The following is a 24,989-nucleotide window of genomic DNA, read 5'->3' as shown; positions in this document are numbered from 1 at the left end:
CCGCGGTGGGTCCTGCTCCTACTGCTGGCTGGCGGAGATGGGATGGGGTGGTGGCACTAGAAGGAGGGGAGCCGATGCTGGGAGGTGTGGAGCGAAGACTTCGTTGAACGAGACGACGAAAGGAGTGGAAGGTGAGCAGACCGAGCTCCTTGGTCATGCCGACCGGATCTATTGGAGGGGAGCCGGCAAGGCAAGGCAGCCTCCAACTTGCCGGTGGTACCACCCCCGTCTTGATCGTCTCCTTTGCTGCGCGTGCCAGATCTGGTGGACTGGAGGCATCAGGCAGGGCTGCCTGTCGAAGCTGAGGAAGGGGAGGCGAAGAGGAGAGGAGAGGTGCAGCCGCATGGAGAGAGAGAAGGGTGGGAACGATGCAGACGAGAGACGATACAGAATAGAGAGAGAAAGAGAAGAGCATGGAGACGATATTTTCTCGCCTTCTCGAATCGAAATGTAACACATCCAGCGGCGGCGAGGCAAGAGGTGGCAGGGCAGGCAAGCCATGTTGACACAACTGCCTAGGAGGCGGTAGGCGGCGCTGCTAGCGACGGCGGCAGATGGGGGAGGGGACAGCCATTCAGAGGAGCAGTAGGGGTGGCGTGGAGGCGGAGGAGCAGCAGGCATGGTGCGGAGGCGGCGAGGCACTGGGAGACAGGGAACCGCGGCACCGACGGATAGGGTGAGAAGAGAGAAGGGGCGCGTGGCCATCACAGAGGCGAGGACCCACGCGGTGGCTTCTCCACCTGCTGCTGGCCGACAGCGAGCAGATGGCGAGGTAGCGCGGAGGCAGAGATCTTGGGAGGTTGCGGGGGCTTTGGACGAAACAAGGAGGGGAGGGTAGGTGAGGAGACCGATTGGGGAGAGGAGAAGCGTAGTGGGTTGGGAACGATATTTTCCATCGATCCAATCGGTAGGGAGCACCTGTCCCGCACTAGCGAAGGTACAGATAGCAGCAAGACACGCGTCTAGCACTAAAAGAGCCGTGGTAGAAAAATCCGTGCTTCGCTAGCCCGAGCGCACACACGCCTGCAATCATGGTCGGACGGCAGAAAGGCGTGGAGCGACGTGGCCTGCGGGTACGCGCTAGGTGGGAGCCGCGAATAATTGTATAGATACCACAAGTATCAGCTGCAGTTAAACTCCCAGGCACAGTATAGCAATCCATATATAGTTCTCTGAACATTCATGTGACATACCACATCATTAGTATGCAACGGGCAGCAAGGGCGTGCGGATATTCAGAACCACTGTTCAGTTCAGACTCAAGACTGACCAAAACTGCAGTTCACACAACTAAACATGCCAGAGAACAGCAGTATCTACAGAGTATTTTTCATAATCACCAGCAGCATTCCAGAATTGCTGTTCGGTTCAGACTTCAGACGGACCAAGAGTTTGCAGTTAACAGAACTAAACCTGCATGGCATTCTTACTTTGACAAAGTGTGCTTCTTAATGAACATAAGCTGTAATACACCATATCTGTACTTACTCCTGTAGACTACTAGTCATTCACCGCAACCAAATAACAATGTATCACAAATTCACAATTCATAAGCTTTGAAACATCAGACATGAAAGACAAGTACAATCTCTTCTTGCAGTTTAGGGAAAACGTTCTACGTAAGTTCATACAGAAGGCATTCAGATGAAAGACAAGTGCTATATGTTCTTACAGTTTAGGGGAAAAGAAGACAGAAGAATAGAAGACATTCACATTATCCTACAGCTCTTCAAGTCTCAAAACGGTTCTACGTAAATCCACACAGTTCTGAACTCAGTGCAGTTACCGTTTGTGCTAAGTTCGGTTTATACTCTGACTAAGTTGCTCGAACAACACACTGCCGAAAGGAAGAAACGGAGCAGTCTAATCCGTCGACGAAGCGAAACTGACGGTGAGAATGGACGGGGAGCTGGTCGATCAGAGGCGGTGGTCGAAGGAGAACTCCTTGTGGACACCGCACTTGCAGGTCACGCGCACCACCACCTCGGCACCGGAGCAGGCTGCGCTGGACACTTCCACCTCTCGCTCCTGTACAAGTTCAGGTTCCATCAAGACAGTACAGACAGGTTACCGAATGCAAGCGAAAGAAGCTAAAGAAATGAACAGTGGTAACCATTAACCGGATGAATCCAAGCAATGTTCTGCATGTACGTAAGATTTTGAGCGGGAATTTGGAGTTAAGAATCATGCAATTAGAATTTCTTGGAAGAAATTTGGCACAGGATTAGCACTGAATTCACACAAAGAAGATCAAAAGCTTCAGAAAATTTGGCACGAAGCAGGTCATAACTTCATAGTCGATGATTTCAAAGAAGGCAAGCAAAACGATCGGATCAGTAAACGGTAGGAATGCGAAAGCGGAAGGCTTTACCGGTTTGCTCGCCTTCGCCGCTGAGGAAGGCCTCGCCGGCGACGTGCAGCGTGATCCAGCCGGCGAGCGAGATGCCTCACTGTGAGCGTTCTCGGCTTCCTGCCGCAGTGCCGCGATCAAAATGGCTTATAAGGGGCGAACAGAAGCAAAGAAACGGCAGCGAGCACCGAGCAGAGAAAACAAGAACTGCAAGATGCCCCTACCTGCTTGGCCGCCTTGGACGGCGAAGTGAAGAACGCGCAGCACGGTTTCCCAGTCGTCGACCCGGACATGATGGAGGAGCGGGAGGCGTCGCCGGTGGTCGAGGCGTTCGTCTTGGCTACCTTCTGCGGCGGCGGGGTTAACTGCTGCTTCTCCTCCCACTGCTGCAGGCTCCTGCGGCGCGGGGTCGCGTCGAGGCGGAGGTGGGGCCGCGGCCTCTTCTTGGTTCCGCCGCCGGACTTGCGCAGCGGAGGCGGCGACTGCGAGGCCGAGAAGACGAACGACGGCGTGACAATGCCCGCGGGGGGCACCGTCTCCTTGGCCGCCGCGGAAGCTGGAGACCCAATGTGAGCGCAAGCCGGCCCCGGCGAAGGGAAGAAAGCGAAGCCGCCGCTGTCGGTGGAGCCCGCGCGCGGCGGCTTCGGGGAGGGCAGGGACGCGGCGGCGCCGCTGCCAGTGGGCGTCAAGGACGGCTCATAGGTCAGTGAAGCGAAAAATCCACTGCTGGCGGTGGAGCCCGTTGGCGTGACCTGCTGCTTCGGCGAAGCCAAGAATGAGAGGCAGCCGCTGGTATTGGAGCCCGTGGGCATCAGCGGCCGCTCCGGCGAAGAAGCCGAGAAAGCGAACCCTCCCCTGGCAGTGGGGCCCGTGGGCGTCTTGGGCCGCTCCGGCGCGGTCAAGAACGCGAATGCGCCGGTCGCGGTGGCGTCCACGGGTGTCGCCGGCTTCCCCTGCGAAGTCAAGAAAGACATAGCGCTGCTGGCATCGGATCCCCCTTGCGTCCTCGGCGCGTTCTCGAAGAACGCGAAGATGTTCCCGGCTCCAGCGTGCGCCGAGGCGGTCGGCACGAACCGGCACCCCGCCTCGAACGAGAACTCGCTGGCTGCCGAGGCCGGGCTGGTCCCCGCGCGCGACGCCATCGGCGAGGGAGGCGGCGAGGGAGAGGGCGTCCGCGACGGCGGAGGTGGCGGGGTGGACGGCGCCGGCGCGGGCGCGAGGTCGAAGGGGGACAGCTCGAGCAGCATCCTCTTGCGGACGGAGGAAGCAGGGAGGAGGCAGCGGCGCTTGCGCCCCGCACCCGCGGCGGCGCCGCAGGGCGCGGAAAAGGCGACCGCGGAGGGTGCGGGGTCGATGCGGAGCTCGGCGAGGTGCCGCGGCGGCGGCGTCAAGAAGAAGGACTGCGGGTCTGGGTGGGAGTGGGCCGCCGCCATGGCCAGCCGGCGCCGCTCGGGTTCGTGGCTTTCGCCTTGGATTCTTGGGGTGGGGGAGGCGGTTAGTTCGTTTCGGTTGGGACTTGGGAGTGGTTTTTCGTTGCGTTGCTGTAATTGATGGCTTTATAGTGCAGCCAGTGATCGATTCTCTCTCTGTCACATCAGTGGGGGCGGGCATGTGCATCGTCGGCTGTAAGATTCGTGCGCGCGTCTGATGGTGATGGAACTGGAGTTGGCTACCGAATCGTTCTGGAAGAAAAAAGGGGTGAGCACGAGGAAATGGAGGAAACAAGTGTTGGCATCCTATTTTACTAGTGTGGATAAATTGGCTTCCTCTAATACGCTACTTTGACATGGGCACGTGAAGTGCCGTGAAAAAACATACAACCCAATAATATAGATTTTCAATTTGAAATTTGACATTTCAAACTTAGGATTTAATTTTTCACTATAATCTATCATTTTCATCATGAGAACTAAATTTTTCAACCTAGCAGAATTTGTACATGTGCATGATGAGATAGCCGATGATTAACTCCAGACGCGCAAGTTACGGTTATCCTTGCCTATGTGGCTTGCATATTGCCCATGTTACAAGCATACAAGCTTAGAAGGGGAAGCATAGTCCTAGGGATGTGACGAAGTGAGGTTGTTTAAGGTGCATAACGATGATAATGCAATGTGCCTATTGGTGAGAGAGAATAGTGCGTAAAGAGAAATGAAGGATTGAATTTCTTTTTTACGGTGTGAATGGTCATGGAATGCAATAGCAAATTAGGTGTGTAGGATCACAATTCAGAAACTCATAAATCCACCGACACAACCCATCTAACCCATGGTATGTGACTGCCGCATGGCTATACAAGCGGTGGCCCTACCACACAAACAATCATATTAGACGTCTTCACTACAAGAAATCTGCTAAACTGTGAATATTATATTTCTTCACGAATCGGGAAATTTTTGTCATACCATAAAATTTGTGACGCTCATGACAAAAAACCGATCATCACTGATAGTGCATCTCTGATGATTTTCTGTGACGAAATAGAAAATCATCATAGAATTAGTAACGAATACTTTGACATCATAATTTCTATGACGCTGCCACATCAAACTCCGATCGTCATTGAGAACTTAGTCAGACCACATAGAATCTATCCTGGCATTTAACGTGGTTGTATTTATGATGATTTCTTTCGTTATAATTTATGCAAGGCTCGTGATTTTTTCGTCATAATGTGTGTGAAGCTCATTTTGGTTGTCTAGTTTATTGTGTCAAAGCCCACATAGCAAACCAACTATTTGTGGGCTAGCCCAATTTGTTGGCCCAACACTACACCAAAACAGGTCAACATTGCAGGTTCCAAAACCTCATCAGTGCCGATTTTGGAACTGGCACCCCATAAAGGGCACTATTAGTTGGAGACTATTAATGTTGGCTTAACAACCGGTACTATTGAAGTTTTTCAGAAAACAAAAAAAGGAAAAAGTCTAGGAAAATGAGTCGGCTTGATGCATTGAGCTGAGACCGCTGTCAGCCCCACATGATGGAGCTCATCGTCGCTGCTAGGCCCCTGCCATTGCTGATCCTAGGCCTTCGCTCTCCGAGGACACCGTCACCTCGAATCCTGGACCTCCGCTTGCCAAGGACACCACTGCCACAAATCCGACGCCTCGGCTCACCGACATCGCCGGTGGACCCTTGCTCCGTCATGCACAAAGAAAACGCGGGGCACGAAGGCCGCCACCACAGAAATCACGGGACACAAAGGCTGCCGCCATCACAGAAATGTGGGGCACAACGAGGGCGATGTGCGGAGTTGTGGCAAGACGCCCTTCACGGGGACGCAATGAACGGACAGGGTGCAGACCGCTGCTTTACTGCAATGAACGGACAGAGCTCAGCCTCGAGTCCGAGTAGGCTTGGCCTTCGAGGGGTGACATCCGGGTAAGATTGTAGTGCTTCTCCCACATTCTTAAGCAATAAAATATCATAATAATTTAGTAATAATCCATCCAAGGAAGCATAAACAACGAGAAACAAGCTCACCTGGTTATCTAATTGTCGTGTACGTGCTCTTGTAATTGGACCTTGTATGATTTGAGGATTATTAGTGGTATTGATCATATCCAAAGGAGCCATGGGCTCATCATCCTCCCCCTCTTGAATTGGAGTCGTCCTTGACTCAAGCTCGTCTTCTTTTCCCAAGTAGGGCTTCAAATCTGAAATGTTAAATGTGTCACTAACCCCAAAATCTACAGGTATGTCCAATTTGTATGCATTGACATTGATTATCTCAATTATCTTAAATGGTCCATCAGCTCTAGACATCAACTTTGATTTTCTTAGTTCTAGAAACCTATCCTTTCTCAAATGCAACCAAACTAAATCACCTGGTTCAAATTTTATTTCCTTCCTACTTTTACTTCTAGCAATCCTATACTTTTCAATGATTCTTTCTATATTCTTTTTAGTTATTTTATGCAACTTAAGAATAAATTTAGCACGTTTCTTAGAATATAAATTGAGTCTTTCAAAAGTAGGCAAAGTTAGTAAATCAATAGGAGTACGGGGATTAAATCCATACACTACCTGAAACGGACTTACCTTGGTGGTGGAGTGTACCAACCTATTGTAAGCAAATTCAATATACGGTAAACACTCTTCCCACATCTTCAAATTTTTCTTTAGAACAACCCATAACGTGGTCGATATTGCACGGTTGAGAACGTCTGTTTGACCGTCGATCTGGGGATGACACGTAGTAGAAAACAGCAGCTATCCCCAATTTATTCCAAAGTGATCTCCAAAAGTGACTCAAAAACGTTGTGTCACGATCCGAGACGATAATATTAGGTACTCCATGTAGTCGAACGATTTTCCTGAAAAATAAATCAGCTATGTTTGTAGCATCATAGCTCTTGTGATAAGGTATAAAATGTGCCATTTTAGAAAATGTATCCACAACTACAAATATGATATCCCTCCTCCTCATTGTCCTAGGTAGTTCTAAAACAAAATTCAAATAAATATCCTCCCATGGGGCACTAGGAACAAGAAGAGGCATGTAAAGATCATGTGGATTCAAGTGAGACTTAGCTTTATTGCAAGTGGTGCATCGGGACACGTAGCATTCAATATATCATCTCATATTTGGCCAAAAGAAGTGGGCGGCCAACACATCTTCAGTCTTCTTTGCTCCAAAATGTGTCATCAATTCTCCTCCATACGCCTCCTATAACAACAAAAGATAAACGGAGCTAGCTGAAATACATAGCTTGTTAGCACGATAAAGTAATCCTTCATTCAGCACATATTTATTCCATATTTTCCCTTCTTTACAATTTTCAAGCACTTCTTTAAATTCCAAATCAGCAGCATATAAGTCTTTAATGGTCTCTAAACCAAAAATCTTATGATCAAATTGAGATAACATGGTATAACGCCTAGAAAGTGCATCAACAATCACAAAGTCCTTTCCTTTCTTATGTTTTATGACATATGAAAAAGACTCAATAAATTCTACCCATTTAGCATATCATTTATTCAGTTTAGCTTGACTTCTAATATGTTTCAGTGATTCATGATCAGAATATATAACAAATTCTTAGATACTATTGCCAAGTTTCAAGCACACGAAGTAAAGCATACAATTCTTTATCATAAGTGGAATAATTCAGACTTGGCCCACTTAATTTCTCACTAAAATAAGAAATAGGTTTACCTTCTTAAATTAGGACACCTCCAATTCCAGTCCCACTAGCATCACATTCTAATTCAAATGTCTTACCAAAATCAGGGAGTTGGAGCAATGGAGCATGGGTGAGCTTCTCTTTCAACAACTTGAATACTAGTCCTTTCTTTGTCAACTCATTTAATGGAGCAGCAATGGTGCTGAAATCCCACACAAATCACCGATAGAAACCCGTAAGACTATAAAAGCTTCTCACTTGAGTAACAGTCTCGGGGGTTGGCCAGCTCTTATGGCTTCAATTTTTGCTTTATCCACCTCTATTCCCTGTGGAGTAACAACATAGCCAAGAAAAGAAACTCGATCTGTGTAAAAGATGCACCTTTTGAGATTACCAAACAAACATGCATCTCTCAAAACGTTAAAAATAGCACGTGGGTGATCAAAGTGTGACTCATGTGATTAGTTATAAATCAAGATAGCATCAAAGTAAACCACCACAAATCTCCCAATAATAGCACGTAAAACTTCATTCATCAAGCGCATGAAAGTATTAGGTGTATTAGTTAACCCAAAAGGCATTACTAACCACTCATACAAGCCAAACTTAGTTTTAAACGCAGTTTTCCATTCATCTCCAAGTTTCATCCTAATTTGGTGGTATCCACTTCGCAAGTCAATTTTAGTGAAAATTATAGAACCACTCAACTCATCAAGCATATAATCTAACCTAGGGATAGAGTGACGATATCTTATAGTAATATTATTAATGGCTCTACAATCAACACACATTCTCATACGTACCCGCGATACAAAAAGTCTTGGACTTATCACTGAATTTCCTTAGTCCCTTCTGGATTGTCCTATATGCAGCACGTTTTCGCAAAGTTGCTCCCAGAATCAAATCAATTTGATGTTCTATCCCTCGAATTGGTGGTAATCCAGGGGGAACTTTAGCTGGAAATACATCTAAAAACTCCTGCAAAAGGTTAGCAACAGCAGGGGGCAAAGAGCTAGATATATTCTCGAGTAAAACTAAGGCCTCTTTGCATATCAAAGCATACCATAACAGCTTATTAGCATAAATTTCAGCAAGATCAGATTTAGTAGCAAGCATAACACATCCTTTCAGTCTAATTTCATCGAACTTAGAAGTTGTTGTTCCTTTCTCCTTTTTAGGTGGAAAAACTTTTTCCGCTACTTGCTGATTTTCAGATTCATTCTCAAACTCTTTTCTCTTATTTTTAGCTACCCTTGTTCACATTTCACAATTTCAGCCGGGGTTAAAGGCAGAAAAATTATTTTCTTTTCTTTATGCATAAGGGTGTACTTATTACTTCTATCATGATGTGTTGCATCAGTATCAAACTCCCATGGTCGTCCTAACAAAAGTAAACATGCTTGCATGGGCACTACATCAAAATCAATACAATCATGGTATGAACCAATAGAAAAATACACCCTACCTGTTTGCATTACCTTCACCTTACCACTGTTGTTGAGCCATTGAATATGATAAGGGTGAGAATGGTTTCTTGTCGGCAAGGTAATCTTCTTGATCATATCTGAACTTACCAAATTGTTGCAGCTTCCTCCATCAATAATGACTCAAACACGATAATCCTTGACTATGAGGAACATCTGAAATAAATTATGGTATTGTAGCTGTTCCGCTTGCTCTATTTGAGTGCTTAACACTCGCTACACAATGAGAGTCCAATAATCCTCCGTGGCAGTGGCATCTAACACTTCCTCATGGTCGATATCCGTCTCACATCCATCCTCATCACCTGCATGGTTAGCTACAAGAGCATATTCATCCTCAACATCACTAGCACTTACATATCCACCGTCTTCTGTTATAATGTACGCGCGCTGACTCGGACATCCTTCATGACATAGCCCATTCCCTTACATTGGTAGAAAATAATCCTAGTCGTGCAACCAGTCGAGGCAACCGAAGCAGAGCTCTTCTCTGGACCCTGCACACTTACGGATTTGCTTACCTCAGGAGTGTGATGGTGTCGAAGGTACTGCTGAACGCGGCCTACTCGAGAAGGGGGTAGTAGACCGTGTAACTGAACATGGGGCTGTTTTGACTTGTCCTGGTGTTGATTTGGAAGTAGTTGTGCTTCCAAAATTTCTCCTTGGCCTCTGTTGTCATCCCTGCAATTCTTTTTCTGCCAAACACGTAAGTTGGAACAATCTAGGAACACTATCATATTCTTTGTAATTAACTATGTCCTGAATTTCACGTCTTAGCCCTCCATAAAAGTGTGCTATTGTAACCTCTTCATCCTCGATAATATCACAACGCAACATACTAATTTGAAGCTCTTGATAATATTCTTCTACGGGTCAATCATCTTGGTTTAAGCGCTGTAATTTCTTATGCAAATTATGTTTAAAAGAGAGTGGAACAAATCTGTTACGCATAGCAACCTTTAAAACATTCCATGTGGTAGGCGCTAATCCATCAATGCATACCCTATTTCACCAGATGATTGCAAAATTTTTAAATTCACTAGTGGCTTGACTAACTCTATGCACTTCAGGAACTAAATGAGCATTAAACTTCTGTTCTATCGTCATCTCCCAATCTAAATACCTTTCAGCATCATAAGCACCCTCAAAAGATGGTATAGTAAACTTAACCTTAACAAATGGATCATCATTAATAAGTGGGTTACGTTGCTAAAAATTATTACCTCTCATATCTAGATGGTTGAAGTTCAATCGGTTCCTTTGTCGTTCATCAAAGTCATCACGTTCTTGTCTCAAAATTTCATCATCCGTGATGGACTCCTCTTGTTCATAGGCTGCACCATGAGGATCCTCTCGACCATTGTTTGGTGGCGGATTAACCAATCGATCAAAGCGTGTGTTGAGCATTGCAATACTTTCATTGAGTCGCTGCAATGCGGTATTGGTTCCCGCAAGCTTCTTATCAATGTCATCATTAATAGTTTGTCGATGATCATCCAACAATATTGTGAGTTCTTCCCTCAAAACACACTCAAGTGCATTCGATGGTTCTCCTACCATGGTTAGTCGAAGATAGAAAACAACAAAAGATAAATTATCCCTATCGACTACTAGGTGGTAGAGGTGGAGTCATAAAATCTCAAGCATCTTACCACGCTCTTGCAAATGTTCTTACCAATCACTGCAGTTGGCACAACCGGTGGTTGGTTCGTGATACCTTATCGGGTGCGAGTGAAGTAGTTGCAAGGGGAGAAACTATTCTGATCGAGAGAAGGCGTAGTTTGGACAGGAAATATTTAGTAGCAAGGAATGACAATAATTGAAATCAGATTAGCAAAGCTGAATAAAAGTCCACAATATTCGTCACAGTTGCTGCCCCGAACACGTTCCTAGAACTAGCTCAAGCAAGCTAAAAACTATATCAGACACAAGCACAATAGAACAAAAATTTGCAATACAAACTGACTCTCTTTTTTTTTTAAATCTCTCTGTTCCTTCTCTCTCTTTTTGCACTCTTTGCTTTCTTTTTTTTCACTCTTTGCTTCTTGCTTGCTTTTTTTTAATATGACAAACTTAAAACTCTTCTACTGACTTTTCTAAGTCGAAAGAGGTATATGGATCACAAACTTTTTCCGGAGAGCAGGGGTATAAAGGTATATGGGTCACTCTCTCTCTCTCTCTCTCTGAACTTTGGCTACCTCTATTTCGGCTATGGTGGTTGGATCTGAGAAGGTGGGTGACTCTGACTATGTGGTCGGATCTGAGAAGGTGGGCGAATCCAACTAGGTGGTCGCGGCGACTAGGTGGTCGGACCCGAGTGGGTGGTCGGAGTACCTGCTCGGACCCCTAGTGAGTGGTCGGAGTGACTAATGGTCGAACCCGAGTAGATGGTCGACTCGACTAGTGGTCAAACCCGAGTACATTGTCAAATTCGAGTAGGTGATCGAACACAACTAGTGGTCGAACCTGAGTTGATGGTCAAACCCGACTAGTGATTGAAGCGGAGTAGGTGGTCGAACACGACTAGTAGTTGAACCCGAGTTGATGGTCGAACTTGACTAGTGGTCGACACGGCTTGTGACACAATCTTTACTAAAGCAGATAAGGGCAAATGAGATACATGACAACTAAGACAGCAAAGACTCAACACTAGAAACTAGAATATGATGACTCGACCAGCAACAAAGATACCAACGATGGACCCAAACTCAACAACGGAAAACTGAAAACAAAATTGTGAAAAGCTCAAAGTGGTTTGGACAGCAGAAAAACTATGATCTAAATATTTTTGTGGGGTAATTTTTCTGGACTCTAGGTAATGGAATAAAACTAAACAAATGGAATAACTGAGATTACCTAACGTGTAACCAAGGCTCTGATACCACTTGATTCATTTTTGCCTGATCTTCCGAAAGGTAATATGATAAGTCGATGGTGGAGCTTCCGCGTTGATGATCCAAAAGCTCCGAACAGAACAGATTGAGAACCATCGCAACCAGTACACCACTACTCCGTAGTTATCAACCGTGCCAAGACACGGTTGACCTCGCCAAGAAGGCTTTTCCTGCAAGCAAATCGAGAACACAAGCAAGAATAGGTAGATGCAATCTGAATATTGCTAATTACCAATGAAGTACTCGAGTTTGAGGTTCAACAAACCAATAAATGGTGAAACTGTCTAAAACAGAATAATCTAAGCTAAACCCGAGCCTAAACTATGACAGCTACCGTATATTTATAGGGGGACATGAGGGGGTGAACCTAGGGTTGTGCAGCTATGGAAAGAGGCGTGCACAACCTGGACTCTGACCTCGACACGATTACAAAACTCGATAGGGTCCAGAATGGTGATGCAGCACCTTATTCCTTCTACTCTGACTAAAATATAAGAAATATTTGGTCGAGCATAAATCCATTGGAAAGGGCTCGACATAAGCTTTCCAGCAAGTTCAAGAAGACCTAAAGCGGACTTCGTATGAGAGAGTTATACCTGTTTTACTGTCGTGCTGTCTTGAGACTCGATCACGACCACGACTTCGACCAGAGCTCAGCCTCGAGTCCGAGTAGACTTGGCCTTCGAGGAGTGACGTCCAAGTAAGGTTGTAGCGCTTCTCTCACATTCCTAAGAAATAAAATATCACAAGAATTTAGTAGTAATCTATCCAAGGAAACATGAACAGCGAGTAACGAGTTCACCTGGTGGTCTAATTATCGTGTACATGCTCTTGTAATTGGACCTTGTATGATTTGAGGATTATTGGCGGTATTGATCGTGTCCGAAGGAACCATGGGCTCATCACGAAGGCCTTGCTGCCAGAGCCCTCTCTGCTCAACACAAGAAAGCCCGAATGCAGCTATGATTGTTGGCTAGCCCAAAGCATATACAATTTGAATACATGGGCAAGTTAAATTCTGCAAGTGCTCTACTATCTCAGTGGAAAGTGTCGTGGATGGTGATTGTAAGGTCCTAGGTTTGAATCCACCTATCTAGCTAGCGTTAGGTAGTATGTTTTTTTAGGTTAATTTTTAGCTCAGGTGTGAGCCCACCTATTAAATGGGTCTCACAATGCGACCTTGTAAGCCCAACTAAAAAAATTAAAAAGTGCTTACATGTGAATCCCATGGTGAAAAAAATTATTAATAATAAATAATTATGTTCTTACATGTGAGACCCACAACAATGCGACACCAACAATTGGGACCCATTGACATGTGGGACCCTTTTGTCCTGCAATGTAGGCTAAACAGTCTTCATGCTTTGCCATTCCATATATTATATGTGGCATTAAAAATGCATGACGGTTATTCTTCATCATGAACATGCTTAGATCGTCACAAAGATTTAACTCTACTGTTTACGATGATTTTGTTTCTATAGTTTATGACGATTCTAGCATTTTGCCTCACTAAATGCAAGGCTCCATCCCCGGATTGCTCCTTATGACACTTCTTGTCAAAAAAATGTCATAAATGGTAGGCAACTAATGATGATTTACTACATTGTCATAGATATTTCATCATAGTTTAGCAGATTTCTTGTAGTGCTTGTCTCTGATGGTTCCTTTGGAATCAATAATCATGTGAGATAAATTATCTCAGATGGTACTTGTTGGAAGTCATCTGAGAAAAGATATACGGCTGGAGTCATTGTGAGGAACGATGACGTCCTAAGAAGGCGGTGAATTAGGATACTTAAAAACCTAACCTAATTATCTCTAAAAACTTTACAAGATAAACCTATCTCAAATTCTATCTAACTATGCTCTTGGTTTATCTAGTGTGTCTAGTCTACCGCTTAAGAGGATTGCAACCAACTTTAGCAAGGTAAATTGCAAGAATATAAATGTGGAAGCATAAAGACAGTAGAGAAAATAAACTCGGCACAAGGAATTTTTATCCCGTAGTATCAATGGCATAAATATCACCCCTAGTCCACGTTGGAGATCCACCAAGGATATGCTCCTGGACGACACCTGATCATGACTCTTGAGCTACCAAGCCACCAAGGTAAGGCCTCAAGCGAGATGAGCCACTGAGCCACAAAGGCAAGGCCTCACCACTAGCCTCTCTTCCCGTCACTTGCCGCCATGATCACTTCGGAGCTTGAGACACCAAGGCAAGGATCTCTGTATCCCCTTGCACGTGTCTTTCCACCGCTCCACACCAAGTCGGAGGGTCAACAAGCTTGAGCAACTCTGGCTCAAGTTACCGGCGAGTCACCAAGACTCCAAGCCGTTGGCGTACCACTAGGTACAAGCTAGGATCACCTTGATCCACTCTCTAGACAGCAATCACCTAGAAACACTCTCTCTAGGCATATAAGCACTAATCACTAACTAATCTTATGCTTAATTACCTTGGATGATCACTTTAAGTACTTTGGTGGCTTGGATGTTTTCTCAAGTATCTTTGTGTTTCTCTGGACTCCGACGCCTTTAAATGACCGAGTGGAGAGGTATTTATAGCTTTAAACTCGCCAACTAGCCGTTAACCCAATGGCTCAGAAAAGCTGTTAACACTGTGTTGTTCGGTGAGAATAGTAGTACAATCACCGGACAATCCGTTGTGTACATCATCAGAAACTAGCCATTGGACTCCCACTCAAAGTCATCCTGAATACCGGATACTCCGGTGAGATCTTTAACTCCATCACCGAACCTTCCGGTGAGTTCACTTGAGCCCGACTGTGCCATTTCTTCTCTGCAAGAAATGGTTAGGTGTGTTGATCTTCAGAGCACCGGACCTTCCGGTGCGTTGTTCTTCATTCTTCAACACTTGTCATCGCCTCTGCAAAAAATGCTCCAGTAAAGACTCTGGTGCACTCACTTCCCATCATCAGACATTTCAGTTAGTTGATCTTCGCTCTTCAATGCCTGAAATCTTCTCTGCAAGAATTGCTCCAGTGCAATACTCCGATGAGTACAACTCATGCACCAAACCATCCGGTGAGGTCATCTTCCTCTGCTTTCTTCTGAAAATACTCTGGTGCTTCTGCCCGTTTGACCACTGGACCATCGGGTGAGGTGATCCTCACCCACTATCAGAAATGCTCCAGTGTAAGCATACTTCCTAAGCACTGGACCATCAGGTGGGGTTTTCCGCTTCCTCTTTGCAATGTTTATTGTCCAGTGTGTTGAACTTGCTTAACACTAAACTATCCAGTGATGTCAACTGCATCTAGACATAAAGCTCTAGTGAGTACTGCCTACAATACATCGGACCATCTGGTGAGAACAAATCTCTTGGGATTTCTCCAATTCAACCAAACTTTGTCTCAGCTGAGGTGGCTTCTTCATGTATTGCATTTATGAGACCTACTAAAGCATATACTTGTAAACATGTTAGTCTCATTGACTATATTTTCATTAATCACTAAAATCACAATCATAGCCTAATAGGGCTATTTTGGCTACAATATCCCTCTTTTTAGTGATTCATGATAACACAACCAAAGAAAATAGCAAATAATAAATGATGCCAATTGTACAGAGCATAAAACCTTACCACATTGCTTAGATGCATGTTCTTACCACTTAGTCTCCCTTTTGTTGTGACTCCTCCTTTCTTCATTACCACTATCTTCCTTGATCGATCCATACAAGAGCTTCTCCATTGTATGATTTTGATACAAAATATAGATGAGTCCCCCTTTGTCAACCTTGGCATCTTGCTTGTTCTCCACTAGGCATGCCTCTTTCTTTAGTCATCAAATTTCTCTCCATTTGTCAACAATCTCAAAAAAGGGAACTCGAGGAAGAGCGTTAGAGCACATGGGAAAGAGTTTCATAAATTATGATCCAATGAAATGATACCAATTGAAAAGATATACCAATTGTAAAGGTAAGAGGCATTGATATCAATTGAAAAAGACAAACAAGGATCATAATTCATGAAACTTACATGATATAATCTAAACTCCCCTATATATATGCATATATATAATGAGATCAACTTGTGAATATCAATTGTAGAATTATAGCAATATATGCACAACTAGATAAAAAGTAGTGGGAGGAAGTTTAAGCTATATCATGTATGGAGGTAGCTTAAATTAACAAATGAATTGACAATGACAATTGAAACCTTTAAGTATTGCATACCTCCGGGAACGTGTTGATTGTTCCATGAGACTATAAAAGATATATCTAGTAACACATGTTAGTCTCAAAATCATAACATATAGGATATGCTCCCCTAAATATGTGCATACAAATGTTGAATACTTGAGAGATATGCACTTTTTAATAACAATAGGAATTTATCCTATAGATTGGATCATGGCACATGAAATATGCCAATTATAAAACTAGTGCCATGAAAGAAACCTACAACTAATAAACCATGTAGGTTGCTCATAAGAAAGAGAGTAACACAAGCAACCTACCATAATAAAAATTTACACTAGGTATTGCAATAAATTGAAATAGCATATGCAATCCTAGACAAGGCAAATGTATAAATTGAAATTATTTTGTATTTAGTACCTTTCACCTTTAGATTGGGATTTGGATATATGATGACTCATGATCTTCATCAATTCACTCAATCTTATACACTTGGCTTCTTTGATTGAACCTTCACTTCATTTTGTGAGACAAGTCTTCAAATCTCCAAGCCGACTTGTGGACTTCAAGTCTTCTTTGGAACCTAAACTAATTAGGGCCCTTTAATTTTGGTGATGACTTACTTGGGCATCCAAATAGGTTAGTTCCACCCCTGGTCCTTTCTCCTAACTATTTATGCAACCACTTTGCCATTGTTCTTCTTCTTGAGCTTGTAGTGATTGCTTTTGATCGTGGTCTTGTAGTTGAACTTGATGTAGATATGGAAGATCTTATTGGAGAGGTTCATGATCTCCTTCTTCTCCTTGATCTCCTTCTTGACTTGTTTGCATTGGAAGGACTTGTGACCTTATTGATAGCACTTAAATCATATCACGGTGGATCCCTCCGCAAGCTTCTTCATCATGGTAGCATGATTATCTTGAAGAGGTTGAACATGGCTCTTGCCTTTTAATCTTGTCAAGTCCTTCTTGAACTTCTACACTTCTTGCTTGAGCTCGTCATTCTCTTGTGCAATGAGTTCATTAGATGGTTCTACAACAATATTCTCAATGTATATCTCATTGCAAATGGGAGAGCTAGATAAATCAATCAAATCATCACAAGAAGTGGAAGCATCTACCTTAGATTTGAAATTAAAGAGGGAGATAGATTGCTTCAAAGGGGTCTTAGTTTGAGATTCAATGTACTTAAATTTAGCCTTAAGCTCTTCATGCTCCTTGTTTAGCAAATTGAATTTACTCAATAATTGTTCCTAATTAGAAACAAATGTAGCATGAATATCATTAGGTGCATTGAATTTATTAAGCTCTTTTGATTGGGGCCTTTTGTTGCTCATTGATCAAATGAAGAAATTCTTCTTTAGAGGGGGAATGCTCATTAGATTTATCATCATTTATATCGTTATCCATATATTTGGCCATAAGGTACTTGTGAGATGACTTGCGCGACGACGACTTGCATGATGACGACCTTGAGGAAGAGCTTCTCTTGGAGGAGTGGATGGCGAGTCTCTCATCCTTGAACTTGAATCTTCATCTTCACTCACTAATATTCCTATGCATGTGAATGCTTTGTTTTTTCCTCTTGTCTCCCTCTTGTTCTTGGTTTCTTCTCTTTCTTGATATGATTAATTATTTTGACCAAGTCTTTCAAGGAGATTGGATAATCAATCTCGGCTCTTGATGTTCTTCTCCACTTGTGAGAAGAGTTTGGCCATCTTTGAATCAATTTCTTCATCACTTGATGTGATGTGATCATCTTCTTCATCGCTCTCTTCTTCTTCATCATCATTAACTTTACTTGAGCTTGACTCTTACTCTTATCTCCTCATCCTTTCCTTCATGTGTTGACATTGAGTTTGCTTGCTTGTGAGAGCAAGGTTCTTGATGTCTGATGAGAAAGAAGCTTCAACCACCAAGTTCATGATAACCTCATGGGTGGTGATCTTGTCGAGAATTTAACTTAGAGTCATCTTGCTCATGTCATGGTTGTCATAGATGATGAAGACAATTAGCTTGTACTTCGAAAGAAGAGCTTGAAGTATTCTTCTCACTACTTGATTATATTCAATTTGTTTCAAACCTAGCTCATTGATCTTATTGACATATTATTAGCATTTCCATGGGGAAGTTGTTTGATACCGTTGAGCATAGTGACTAGCACATGATATTTTTCATTGCGCACATCATTTATGTCTTCATGTATTTTAATGAGGCTAGTCTAAATGTCATGTATATTGGTGAGAGAATAAACACGATTAAATGCATCAATGCATAAAGATGATAAAATGATACTCTTTACCAATACATCTAATTGTCTTTCGTGAGGTGTTGCTTCATTCCTTCCTTGGTGACTCTCTAAACATCTAAACATTTAGCTTGTAAATAACAATTCATTAGAATTTTCCATCGGGGAAATTATAACCATCGAAATATGGAGCGCTATGGGTATCCATCCCAACCCCGAACGTCGCAACTCTAGGATGTTAAGCCTATCAAGAGAACAAGGCTCTAATACCAATTGTGAGGAACGGTGGTGTCCTAAGAGGGGGGGTGAATTAGGACACTTAAAAACTTGACTTAATTGGATCTAAAAACTTTACAAAAATAAACATATCTCAAATTCTATGTAATTTGCACTAGGTTTATCTAGTGTGTCTATTCTACCACTCCAAAGGATTGCAACCTGCTCTAGTAAGGTAAATTGCAGGAACATAAATACGGAAGCATAAAGACAATGAGAAAGCAAACTTGGCACAAGGGATTTTTATCACGTAGTATCGATGGCATAAATGTCACATCTAGTCCACATTGAAGCTCCACCAAGGATATGCTCCCGAACAGTACCTGGTCGCGGCTCTTGAGACACTAAGCCACCAAGGCAAGGCCTTAAGCCGGATGAACTACCAAGACACAAAGGTAAGGCCTCATCACTAGCCTCTCTTTCAGTCACTTGCCGTCGTGATCACTTCAGAACTTAAGCCACCAAGGCAAGGGTCTCTGCGTCCCTGTACACATGTCTTACCACCGATCTACACCAAGTCGGAAAGTCAACAAGCTTGAGCAACTTCAGCTCAAGTTACCGATGAGTCACCAAGACTCCAAGGTGCCGATGTACCACTTGGTACAAGCTAGGATCACTCTTTGATCCACTCTGTTGGCAGCAATCACCTAGCAACACTCTCTCTAGGCCTTTAAGAACTAATCACTCACTAATCTTGTACTTAATTACCTTGGATGATCACTTTAAGCACTTTAGTGGCTTGGATGTCTTCTCAAGTGTCTCTGTGTTTCTCTGGACTCTAGTACTTTCAAATGACTGAGTGGAGAAGTATTTATAGCCTCAAACTTGCCAACTAGCTATTAACTCAACGGCTCAGGAAAATTGTTAACACCAAATTGTCCGGTAACAATAATAGTACAATCATCAGACAATCCAGTGTGGACATCATCAGAAAGTAGCCTTGGACTCCCACTCAAAGTCATTTTGAACACTGGATACTCCGGTGAGATCTTTAACTCCATCACCAGGCCATCCGGTGAGTTCACTTGAGCCAAACTACGCCACTTCTTCTCTGCAAGAAATGCTCCGGTGTGTTGATCTTCAGAGCACTAGACCTTCCGGTGTGTTGTTCTTCATTCTTCAACACTTGTCGTTGTCTCTGCCAGAAATGCTCCGGTAAAGCCTCTGGTGCACTCACTTCCCATCACCAGACCTTCCGGTGAGTTGATCTTCGTTCTTCAACACCTAAAACCTTCTTTGCGGGAGATGCTCTGGTGCAATGCTCTGGTGAGTACAACTCATGCACCAGACCATCTAGTGGGGTCATCTTTCTCTACCTTCTTTTAAAAATGTTCCGGTGCTTCTGCCCATTTGAACACCGGACCATCCGGTGAGCTAATCCTCACCCATCGTCAGAAATGCTCCAGGCATTTTTGTTACAAATCTAGGCTGGAGTTGGTTTTCCTCTACATCCTCTCACCCCTCCAAACATCGAGGCCAGAGAATGAGGGGTACTATTGGGGGAAAATAGACCAGCCTGAGGATAATGGTTGATGATCGCTATCAAAGGTCCCTACAGACCCTTCGGCCTTTGGACTCAGCAGGAGGCCTTATCCCTAGAGGCTCCGAACCCCTTCAGGCCACCTCCCCAGCACCTACGTGGCCTTCCGAAGACTCGAAGCTACACCAAGTCCCTCCAGAGCCTTCGGCCTCCGGACTCAGCAGGAGGCATTATCCCCGGAGGCTGTGGACCACTTCAGGCCACCCCTCTGGTGCCTATGCAACCTTCCGAAACCTAAAGATGCAGCCGACCTCCGGAGATAATATCAGGGAAGAAATGACACCCCCTGCAGCCTACCTGACACGATGTGATGTGCGATTAATGCCGGTGCAAGTGGTGCTTATCCTGACACCCCTAGCAAAGCGGCGTCGAGCCGCAATTGGCAACCGGCTCACCCCTCAGGGCACAGGCACCACAATAGTTACCACTGTAGATATTTATCTTCTATGTAGCTTAAAAAGTAGTTATCCAGGATAAAAGCCAATAATTCAGTCAGGTCCTAGATATTTGTACATCATGATAACTTGTACACTAGCTACGTACTACCCTATCTACATACTACCCTATAAATTGAGGGGCGTGGTCATCTAGGAAGAAGGAGATCACAAGGAGCACACTCAACATAACACAGAGGAGCACGATCTCAGTCTTATTGTGATACTCCCTCTAACCCGATCCATATTTTTACTATCAATACATTTGTGGTGTTACTTTCTCTCAAACTTCATTTTCAAACTTGAGTCTCCACCTTATAAGAAACTCTGGCCGTACTTGCTGGGCAAGACGATCTCTTGCTCTAACATATCTTTTTTTTTTTAACTTATTATTGAAAAGTATGAAAAACCTTCGTACTATGTTTAATTTCAATAATTTTGCACACCCACATAATCTGATTGTGCCTTCAAAATAATAAAAATTAAAAATTTCTATTTAGCTTTATCATAAAATTCGAAATACTAAGGTCCAAACTTTAAATTTTGAATTCGAATTTCAGAGTTTAAATTCGCTATATTGAGTTCTAAAACATAATTCAGAATTTATAGGTTTATCATAAGATTCTTTTTTAAAAAAGTGGTTTACTTAGTATTAAGTTCTGAAAAATTTAGCTTGATGATTAAAATTTAGAGAATTTGAAATTCTGAAGTTTAGCATTAAATATTGTAGACCTAATAATCAAGATTTTGCAATTTCGATTTTTTCCCAAAACTTGAATATTCAAGTTGCAGAAAACAATTTTCGTAATCTCAGTCTCAACATGCAAAAGTTCAAAAGTGGTGGCATGTATGTGGGTAAATGGCAGTTTTTATGGAGAGCCATAACTTTTACATCGTTTGGAGATGTGTAGGATTGCAGTTTTTTTCCTCGAAAAGAAAACCATAAACCACTATACACCAAGTAACTTATATGTTGCCCGGCATGACTCATTTTTATTATTGACATGCCTGTAAGTGAATATTTCTCTATAAATACTCCATATGATATCACAATATAATGCACGTTTTCCCACTATTTTCTCATGGTTTCTGAGATGAACCCTCTTACTATTATATCGGGCCAAGTAACTCATGAATTGCACACACCATTTCAGATTGGAATGAACTAAACCAGTTGCTAGTATTCTTACCCGGATTGACCGAGCAGGCGAGCACCATGTCAAATTGTCTAGATCATGCTAGTTTGCCCTCACATAGAACCGAGTTCCTACAAGAATACACACGAGATATGATTTGTGGGTAGTTTATGGAATACTAATTCACTGGTAAGCTCACCCAACATAAGGCTTCGTCGCTGTAGAATAGTGGTGATTGACGAGAGAACAGCGAAATAAAAAGGTCAAAAAAATACATAGCACGTACTATACTTCTGAGATTTTATAATTTTTCAAACCTGCAGCAAAAAAGTCGTATAAAAGCATTTTTGATTTTTCCGTTTCGTCGTGATTCTTTACACATCCTGCGTGTTAGATGGGCTGGGCTTTCCTGCAGGCTAGGCTTCAGTTACTCGGAATAGACCATCTATAACGGAGAGTTTTTTTATTTTTATATTTTTTTATTAAAAATTAAAAATTTAAATAAATAGATTCTCGTAGGAGAAATTGCAAAACTAGTCGCCTGCAGCCCTCTGAGAGGGCGGTTAGGTCTGAGAGGGTGGGAGGCCTAACCGCCCCCTTAGAGGGCGGGTACGGCCTGCCCGCCCGTGCCAAGCGCCTTACCGCCTCCTGAGGGGGCGAGTAGGGGTCCTTACCGCTCTCTCAGAGGATGGTAAGGGGCTTCTCGCCCGTGCCGCTTGGCTTCCCCCCCCCCCCCCGCGCCGTCGGCCTATGCTATAAAAGGGGCTAAAATTAGTCCAAAATCCCATTTTATTCAGAAAAAAGAAAAAGTTGAGAAGAGGAGGAGAAGAGAGGAGAGGAGAGGGGAGGAAGAGAGCCCGGCGAAGTCCTGCTGCATTTGAGCCACGGATTTGAAGATTATTTTTGGGTAAGTCTTTTTTTTATTGTTGTTAATTAGTGCAGTAGTAGTATATGACATAGGTTTTAGACATGTGACCTAGGGTTTAGAAAATTATCAAATTTACTTAGCAAATTGTACGATAGCAGTGAAATATAGAATATTATTTTTACTATAATAGGTTTGGAAATATAGATTTTATTGAATAATAATTGTAGGATTGTAATGTGCGACATAGGAGGTAGCAGTATATGATAATTTGCGAACCTAGGATGTAGCATTTAGAAAATGGTAGCGTTTAATTTGCACACGGTACAATAGGTAGTAAATATAGATTGTATAGAGTGATATTTATAGGTTAGTTTGGTTAGGACTAGTATTGAAAATCTATTGTTATGTATGAATCGGTGTCGATAAATTATTTTATCCGATAATTAGAAATATAGTTTGTTAGTCTTAACATTGGTTATGTTTGCGGGTGTTTCCAGGGATGACAGATAAATTATTTTTTCAGATATATTATGGTGAGGGTGAAATTAGGTACGGTCTTAACGGTGTAGATCTGTCTGGATTTTGTCATGTCATAAAGGGTCTTAGTAAAGCTAATGAGAGGACCATTGTGGGTGTGTGCAAATAGCTCATGCGGTTTTTTCAACTGGATTCACAGCAACATGAGCTGAAGTTGAAAGCTATCCTCAGCCGTGCTAGTCATGGATACTTTGGTGAGCTTGTACCCATCGAAGACACATCAACTTGGAGGCAGTATATAGATATATGTTGTGAACGTTCTGCCGCTGGTTTTGTTAGCTGAGGCGTACCTGAAAGATCAAACTGAGGTAAACTCTGCGGAAGCAGTAGCAGGACCAAGTGAGGCAGTGGAAGATGAATCAGAGGCGGCTAATGTCGGGTTCAAGGAGGATGTTAGTGATATTCCAGAGCTACAACCGATTGGTGTAGCTGATGAAGGGGAGCACATCCCTAGCATCATTGAAGGTATGGAGTTGGAGGATGAAGAGTTGGAGGAAGGCCTTGCCGATAGGGATTCATCTGACGAGGAGGGTAATGCTCTAGTTCCTGCAGAGTGGAGGGATCATGAATTTTCGAAGCTGCTGGTTAGCGAGGCTGATCGGACACCGTGGCAGTAACATGAGAACGAGGTGTTATAGGGTGCTATGTACCCTACAAAGGAGGCAGTTATTGATGCAGTGAAATTCTGGTCGTTGTCTCTTCGGAGGAAATTCAAGGTTGTTAAATCCAGTAAAAGGGAGTACGATGTGAAGTGTTTGGTGCCGCAGTGTTCTTGGTGGGTGCACGCATTCAGAGAGAAATGGGCAGACTACTGGCAGTGCTCAATAGTTAAGGAACATAATTGTCACATTGAGGAAATAGAGTTCGCCCACAGGAACCTATCATCTGCCTTCATTGCAAATGTTATGTATAGGGAAATTGTGGACAACCTAAGGTATAAGCCACGATCAATAATCCGTGCTATTGAGCAAAGGTTCCAGTACACAATAAACTATGCGAAGGCATGGAGGGCGAAATAAAAGGCTATTGAGATGAGGTTCGGAACATATGAAGATTCATATCACAATCTACCTCGTCAATTAGCCACAATTTGTGGAAAGAACCCAGGCAGCTACTATGATATCAAGCATTACCCCTCTACTGATGTGGAGTACAGCGGAAAAAGAGTGTTACAGCGTGCTTTCTTTGCATTCATCGCAACTATCAAAGCATTTCGATATTGTCGACCCATCATATGCCTAGATGGAACATTCCTGACTGGGAAGTACAAAGGGCAGATATTGTCTGCAATTGGGGTCGACGGTAACGACTAAGTCCTGCCACTAGGGTTTGCTTTCATGGAGAGTGAGAACGGGGACAGCTGGTATTGGTTCCTAGAGCGGGTCAAACATGCTATTGTTCTTGACCGCCCAGATGTGTGTCTCATTCATGACAGACATGTAGGATTGTTGCAGGCTTTGCTGGATATGCAACATGGTAGTGTTCGACGAGGTGTAACAGCACAGTGGCCCGACCTCAAAAGCAGGTGGTGCATGCTCCATATGGGTGTGAACTTCTACAGACAGTTTAAAAACAAAGAGTTGATGAAGATTTTCAAAAAGTTGTGCAATCAAAACCAGCAACGGAAGTTCAATGCGCTGTGGGAAAGACTTGATGAACCGACTCTAAAACAAACTGCGGAGGCTGCACCTAACGGTGATGAACCAATAGCTCTCGGACCTCTTCCAACAGATACTCCGCAGATAGTAAGGAGATCAGGTTCAGCTATTAGGAGCTTCTCACAGTGGATACGTAATGAGCCAAATGAAAAATAGGTTCTGTTGTACGACAGTGGTGGTGCAAGGTATGGAGTAATGACTACAAATCTTGTAGAGGTTTATAACTGGGTCATGCGAGGAATGAGGTCCCTACCACTAGTTGGAAT

The 24,989-nt window shown here is 43.4% G+C and overlaps 1 protein-coding gene across 1 annotated transcript; it reads right to left on the bottom strand.

The window, feature by feature from the left end:
• Positions 1–1,594: 1,594 nt before the first annotated feature.
• LOC133903571 (uncharacterized) lies at positions 1,595–3,863 on the bottom strand. The gene is made up of 3 exons (XM_062344990.1): positions 2,575–3,863; positions 2,372–2,470; positions 1,595–2,028 (listed from the first exon to the last, which is right to left on the bottom strand). Exons 1-3 carry the CDS (start codon positions 3,781–3,783, stop codon positions 1,918–1,920), a joined length of 1,419 nt encoding a protein of 472 aa, XP_062200974.1. The 5' UTR covers positions 3,784–3,863; the 3' UTR covers positions 1,595–1,917.
• Positions 3,864–24,989: the final 21,126 nt, after the last annotated feature.

The sequence above is a fragment of the Phragmites australis genome, chromosome 21 (assembly GCF_958298935.1).
Source record: "Phragmites australis chromosome 21, lpPhrAust1.1, whole genome shotgun sequence".
In the NCBI taxonomy this organism is placed as follows: Eukaryota; Viridiplantae; Streptophyta; class Magnoliopsida; order Poales; family Poaceae; genus Phragmites; species Phragmites australis.
This window is presented reverse-complemented; position numbering and strand designations above follow the sequence as displayed.

Excerpts from the sequence above, each read along its gene's own strand:
- LOC133903571 (XM_062344990.1), bottom strand. The coding sequence starts at position 3,783 with ATGGCGGCGGCCCACTCCCACCCAGACCCGCAGTCCTTCTTCTTGACG. Across the intron at positions 2,471-2,574 it reads CGTCCAAGGCGGCCAAGCAG|GAAGCCGAGAACGCTCACAG; the intron begins GTAGGGGCATCT and ends GCACTGCGGCAG. Across the intron at positions 2,029-2,371 it reads CGGCGAAGGCGAGCAAACCG|GAGCGAGAGGTGGAAGTGTC; the intron begins GTAAAGCCTTCC and ends GAACTTGTACAG.